Genomic DNA, 6,352 nt, shown 5'->3' on the forward strand with positions numbered 1-6,352 from the left:
TGGTGGCCTGGTTTCGCGACGCCGATCTGTTACGCACAGGGGTTTCGCGACGTCGATCTGTTGCACCGATCTACAACGTTGATCTGTTACGGTGCTCGCGACAGCCTCGTGGTGATGGTTCACAGCTGCAACGGTGGTGTCGGCGGGGTAGTTCCGCGACTCGCAGTGGCTTCCTGCAGCGGTGCGCAACCTCTGTTGCGGTGGTTCGTCGCGCTGCTCATGGTGGATCGCGTCGCCGCGAGCCAGATATGGTTTCACGTTACAAGTGCTGCCACGGTGGACCGCAGTCATGATGGTGTTGTCGGTGTTGCGTTACAGGTGCGTGATGGTGCTGCGTCACGGTGTGGCGGCTAGGGTGGCCTCGCGGCAACACCGATCTGGTTCATGACGGCGGCTTCGCAGAACATGATGGCTAGGGTTCAGGGTTCTGTATGGTTCTGCGGGTGAGGAGATAGAGAAAAAAACCCTATTTGAATTAATTAATTTAATTTTAATTAATTTTGAATTTTGTGTTCAAATAAGACATTTGAACATAAGGATTTATATTTTTTGAAATATAAATAATTTTATTTATTTTATATATTTTTTTTTGTTTAATATATAAAATAAATATATTTGGTTTTGGAATAAATAAATAATCAAATTCTGGTTTTGTTTAAATTTTAAATGAATTAATTGAATCAAGAAGTCACTAAAGTGACCTCTCTTGAGTAGATAGTTCATGAAAAATGTTAAATGTTGGTGTTTATGTACGTTCATGCGGGTATTGATCGGCCCAAAGGAAGATTAATATTTGGCCGGATTGCATACACACTTATGATGATAAACATGTGATAATTATAAGGATTTGCTTCGTCGATATAAATTAATCTAAAGATTGGTTTGTTGTTGGACGTGCTTTATTATCAATGTTTGATCATTACAACCAGATACCCCTAGCAGTTGATATTATTGTCCAAAGACTTGATATTAATGGTGTATTGGGTGATTTGGGATGGGTTAAACCATTATTTGAATATATTTATAATGATTTATTTTATTATGTGAGCATAATAAATTAATTCCTCTTGTTTTATATACAGCTATAGTTACTGCTGTCTCTGCCAATGTGAATTCTGTTCCGATCCTCAATGGAACAAATTTTAAGGATTGGAAGGAGAACATTGAAATTATTCTTGGCTGCATGGATCTGGATCTTACATTAAGGATTAAGCAACCCCCTACTCCTACGGCGACTAGTACTCCTAAAGAGATGAGGGATCATGAGAAGTGGGATCGCTCAAACCGCATGAGCATAATGATCATTAGGCGCGGCATCCCAGAGGTGTTTAGGGGCACTGTTTCTAAAGATATTACAACTGCCAAAGAATTCCTTGCTGAGATTGAGAAGCACTTTGCAAAAGCGATAAGGTGGAGGCAAGTACTCTTCTTCAGAACTTGATCTTCATGAAATATCAAGGCAAAGGAAATATCAGGGAATATATTATGAGCATGTCTAATATTGTCTTCTAACTCAAGGCACTAAAGCTTGAAACCTCAGAAGACTTACTCATTCATTTGGTGTTGATTTCTCTTCCTGCACAGTTTAATCAGTTTAAAGTATCTTATAACTATCAAAAGGATAAATGGTCTCTTAATGAGCTCATTTCATATTGTGTGCAAGAAGAGGAAAGACAAAAGCAAGACAAGACAGAAAGTGCTCATTTTGCAAGCACCTCAAAGGCTAAGGGCAAAAGAAAGAGATTGGAAGATCCCAAGAAGGAAGCTGCTAAGGGTCCATAACAAAAGAAACAATCTCAGGAAAGCAAATTCTTCTGCAATAAGATTGGACACGTAAAGAAGAAATGTGCCAAATATCATGCTTGGCGTGCAAAGAAAGGTATGTTTCTTACTTTGGTCTGTTCCGAGGTCAATTTAGCGTCAGTACCTAGTAACACTTGGTGGTTAGACTCAGGTGCAACTACTAACATCAGTGTTTCTATGAAGGGTTGCCAAAACTACCGGAAGCCAATTGATTATGAAAGATGGATATATGTTGGAGATGTCAAATCGGTGGAGGTGGAGGCTATTGGGCATTTTAGATTATTATTATTATGTACTGGTTTTTATTTGGATTTGAAAAACACTTTTGTTGTGTCGTCATTTAGACGAAATTTAATTTCATTTTCTTATTTGGACAAATCCGGTTATTCTTGTTCATTTGGAAACAATGAATTTAGTTTGTCTTTTAATTCAAATATGGTTGGAACTGGTTCACTTTTGGCTTATGATAATCTATATTTGCTTGATACTGTGACCACCTATAATGAAACCCTCAATACAGAAACTCATGGTACTAAACGTAAAATTGACAATACTCAATCAGGAGCATTATAACACAAGCACTTAGGTCACATCTCTAAAAATAGAGTTGAACGACTTGTGTCAAATGGAATCTTAGAGTCCATTGACTTCACAAACTTTGATGTTTGTGTTGAATGCATTAAGGGCAAATAGACCAAAGCGAAGAGATTAGGTGCATATAGAGCTTCAAACGTCTTAGAATTGATTCATACGGATATTTGTGGGCCATTTCCTACACCTTTTTGGAATGGTCAACAATACTTTATATCGTTCATAGATGATTACTCAAGATATGCATACTTATTTCTTATACATGAAAAGTCACAGTCTTTAGATGTGTTCAAATCTTTTAAAGTTGAAGTTGAAAATCAACTCAACAAAAGAATTAAGTCTGTTAGATTTGACCGTGGTGGTGAGTACTATGGCAGATATGATGGATGTAAGACCCGTGGAATTTAATTAATTAAATAAATAATTAATTAATAAATGCGGGTGGGTGAATTAATTATGACATTAAATTATGAGTGGGATGATGTGAAAAAGTACTAGCTCAAGTGGTTGAGAGTACTTTGATTGTGTGAGAGAACTTGGGTTTGAGTCCTATGTATGCTAATTTTGTGTTATTATTTGTTATAATTTTAAATATATGATAATCATGTTGTGAAATAATATGTTAGTTGGATGATGATTGTTAGCATGAAACATGAATTGGCATGATGGTTTGATATTAATTTGGCAATTGCATGGTTATGGGTCCAAGTTTGGGAGGACTCGCATTAAACTTTATTTTTGGTAATTTTGGTTTTGGCTTGAATATGAAGGGGTAGAGCAAACCCTAAGTGAGTGGGCAGCCAAAGGAGGCTGGAAAGGCAACCGTAAGTGAGATTAATTGGACATTACATCCTCTTCAATGCTATTTTCGTTTTGGGATTAATCACCTAGCTTTAAGCACCATTTAAAAAGCAAAATTAGGTTAATAGAGAAGGTTTGGCAAGCTGGAAAATATACCAGAGAGAGAGCACGAAAATCTGGAATTTTGTGAGGTTTGAGTGAGAGTTGAGGGGCTGAATAGAGAGGAGCCCAGGAGGGTTTGGTGATCAAAGGAGAACTTCTCAATTTTCAAGTTTAAGCGAAAGGATCCAGGTTAGGGGAGTTTACACGTTAGAACTTTTGTAATTGTATTTGAATTGCTAGATATATGTGTATTGTTGATTTATGTTCGTTTCTGGTTGAATTTTTTTGTGTTTCTGGAAAATTCTCAGAAACCGCCTGGCGGGCTGTTCATAGCCGCCAGGCGGCGCATGCAATTGTACGTAATCTGGGTTCCTGGAAGAGGAACCGCCTGGCGGGCACACTCCGTGCCGCCAGGTGACACTTGAAGTTTTACCACATTCTGGGTTTGACGGATGAAGCGCCTGGCGGTGTTGACTGGACCGCCAGGCGGCGCGGGTCAGATTGGCTCATTCTTGGTATTTCTGGGCTATGGGCTGAACTGAATAGGAGGGGAGGTTAGCTGTGATCATTAAGAGAGGGTTTGTGGTTAAAATCTGCGAAGAATAGTATGGGTGGAACATCAATTTTAATGGAAGAGTGGAGAGAATGTTTAGGGTTTAAGAAGGTGCGGATTGTGGGTCTGGGAAATCTGTTAGCGGAAATTTAATTGAGTATTTTTGTTGTGGAAACGGTCCATTCATTTTGGTTAGGGGTTGCTATCTAATTGGAAGAATGTGAATGAGCTATATTAGGAAGATACTAGAAGAAAAGAGTAAGGCAGGTGCGGGAGTTCTGGAAAATTACCAGAACATTATGCACCGCCTGGCGGCACGAGTCTTGCCGCCAAGCGCCATCTCAGGAAAAACCAGAAATTTAAACGTTGCGAGAACTGCTGGAAATTATCGGGTGTTAGAGAGAGTTGGAAATATTAACGTAAGGATGATAGTGTAAGGAGCATGACTTTATAACTTGAGAGCGGGATAAGTGGGGGTGATGTGGAATTTAGAATTTTGAGAGTGTAAAGATTACTGGTATAGACTATCTACACTGGATTTAGTAGGAAGGTTGAGTTTTGAAACCATGTAAACCAATAGACCTGTTGATATGAAAGTGTGAGGGTTGGGAAGCTAATTGTTAAACCAGAATATAACTTAAAATCTAGCTTGCAGTGGATTTACAGATGTGTACTCGATTTGCAACTTGTGGAAATGGTAGAATAGGAGAATAAAAAATGTTGGGGTCAAATGAGATAGATCATAAGCATAAGCTTGGGCACTGTTATAGACTGGGATTTTAACCTTCAGACTTAGTGAGTAAGTAACAAGTGATGGATGCAAGCAACGGTGCCTAAATTCATACCAGTACAGTGAAAATGGTGATATTGATATGGCGCTTGGCAGTGGGGGTTAGGCCGTCAGGTGGTAGCGATGGAACAGTGGGGTCCTGGACTTGGTGGCGCTTGGCGGAGGAGAAAGTCTCGCCAAGCGATAGCGGTAACACCATTACCTGCTGGATGCAGTGTCCGCCAGGCGGTGTGGACGATCCTACCGGGCGGTGGTTCCAAACTTTGTGATTTTTTAGGCACTCAGCGCCTGGCGATACGTGTCCCCCGCCAGGCGGTCTGGAAGCAGATAGGCGCCTAACGGTACGTGTCCCCCACTAGGCGATTTGGCTGTTGTAAGTCCTAAGTTATGGGACTTTGTAGGGTGATCTACAAGGCTTTTGGTGATGCCTCAAAGGTAAGATTGTTGGGTTCCTTGAGTTGAGCTCGGAACGTATCCCTTGAGTTGAGCTCGGGATAGAGGTTAAGCACGTACATTCCTCGAGTTGAGCTCGGAATGACATCCCTCGAGTTGAGCTCAGGATGGCGGATGAACACGAGGAACCCTTGAGTTGAGCTCGGGTTGGCGAGTGTTGCCGGTGTTAGTGTGCTGGTTGTAGCCAGTACGGATGGGTCCAGATAGATTGCCCTCCTCAGTTGTTGGCTGACGAGTTTGGTAGTCTTGGGGACATTATGGACTATGTTCGTAATTGGGAACTCCACCTGGCGTTACGGTGTATGATCCGTGGCATTGGTTCCCGCACGTGCTCTGTCGGTTGTAGCCGATAGGTTTGGCAGCAAATTATCTTGGGGTAATCACTAGAAGAGGTAGAACACGAATGGTCTAGTTGTGGCTAGACGTTAGAGAATTGAGAAAGAGATGGTATATTGGTTCTTTGTAAAAATTATAGTTATATGATTGGTTATTTAATTATTGTTATGATGTATGTTGATTTCATAAGCTCACCCTATCTGCTTGTGTTTGGCGATGATCGTGTACGTAGTACACGTGAGCAGATGATGTTGATGCAGGTGAAGCTGGTGATATTTAGCTACGGAGGGGGGATATCCAGGGTGTTTTATATTATTTGTATGGCTCGTAGTAGAGAGTAGTCCACTTAGTCACACACACACACAACTTGCACATGTTTTTTTTTTAGTTTAATTCAAACGGGCTATGGGCTAGCCTGCCCGTTTTGAATCGCGGGCTGGCTCGGCAGGCCAACGAGCTTGGTAGACTGGATTGTCTCGGGTTGGAGGGTTGCATTTTGACCGAGTCATCTCTAATCCAAATTTAGTCATATTTGATTGTTTAAGCTCCGACCGAAACTTTGTCGTAATTAATCAAATTCGGATGAGACGGTCACGATCGAAATTTAGTGGTATTGAACCATTAAAGCATATTCTTATTTTCAACAAATCACTTTTATCTTAATATAACTATTCTCTCAACGAGTTACTACTGACTTTACCTAAATATTCTTTCAACACTATATCCTAACTTAACCCAATCATTTCTTAAACTACAAATCCCTATTGGTTTAAGACTAAAATAATTTCTTTGTAATCATTAGTTATAATAATGGTCATTGATAATTATAAAGTTCATACTTAAATCATTAATAATTACATAATATTTTTTATTCATTTTCTATTTTTTTTCTCTTCGATTACTTATATTATTATCTCTACTAT

General features: G+C 39.9%; 1 protein-coding gene across 1 annotated transcript; it reads left to right on the top strand.

Annotated features, from left to right (window-relative positions):
* The first annotated feature begins 289 nt into the window (after window positions 1-289).
* Window positions 290-1,782, top strand: LOC114169382. Its single transcript, XM_028054523.1, has 3 exons — window positions 290-380; window positions 1,083-1,420; window positions 1,519-1,782. The coding sequence occupies exons 1-3, from the start codon at window positions 290-292 to the stop codon at window positions 1,780-1,782; spliced, it is 693 nt and encodes a 230-aa protein (XP_027910324.1).
* Window positions 1,783-6,352: the final 4,570 nt, after the last annotated feature.

The sequence above is a fragment of the Vigna unguiculata genome, chromosome 11 (assembly GCF_004118075.2).
Source record: "Vigna unguiculata cultivar IT97K-499-35 chromosome 11, ASM411807v1, whole genome shotgun sequence".
Lineage (NCBI taxonomy): Eukaryota > Viridiplantae > Streptophyta > Magnoliopsida > Fabales > Fabaceae > Vigna > Vigna unguiculata.

Coding starts and splice junctions, on each gene's coding strand:
- LOC114169382 (XM_028054523.1), top strand. CDS start 290: ATGATGGTGTTGTCGGTGTTGCGTTACAGGTGCGTGATGGTGCTGCGT. Junction 381..1,082: donor CTCGCGGCAACACCGATCTG/GTTCATGACGGC, acceptor TTTTATATACAG/CTATAGTTACTGCTGTCTCT. Junction 1,421..1,518: donor AAGCGATAAGGTGGAGGCAA/GTACTCTTCTTC, acceptor TTCTAACTCAAG/GCACTAAAGCTTGAAACCTC.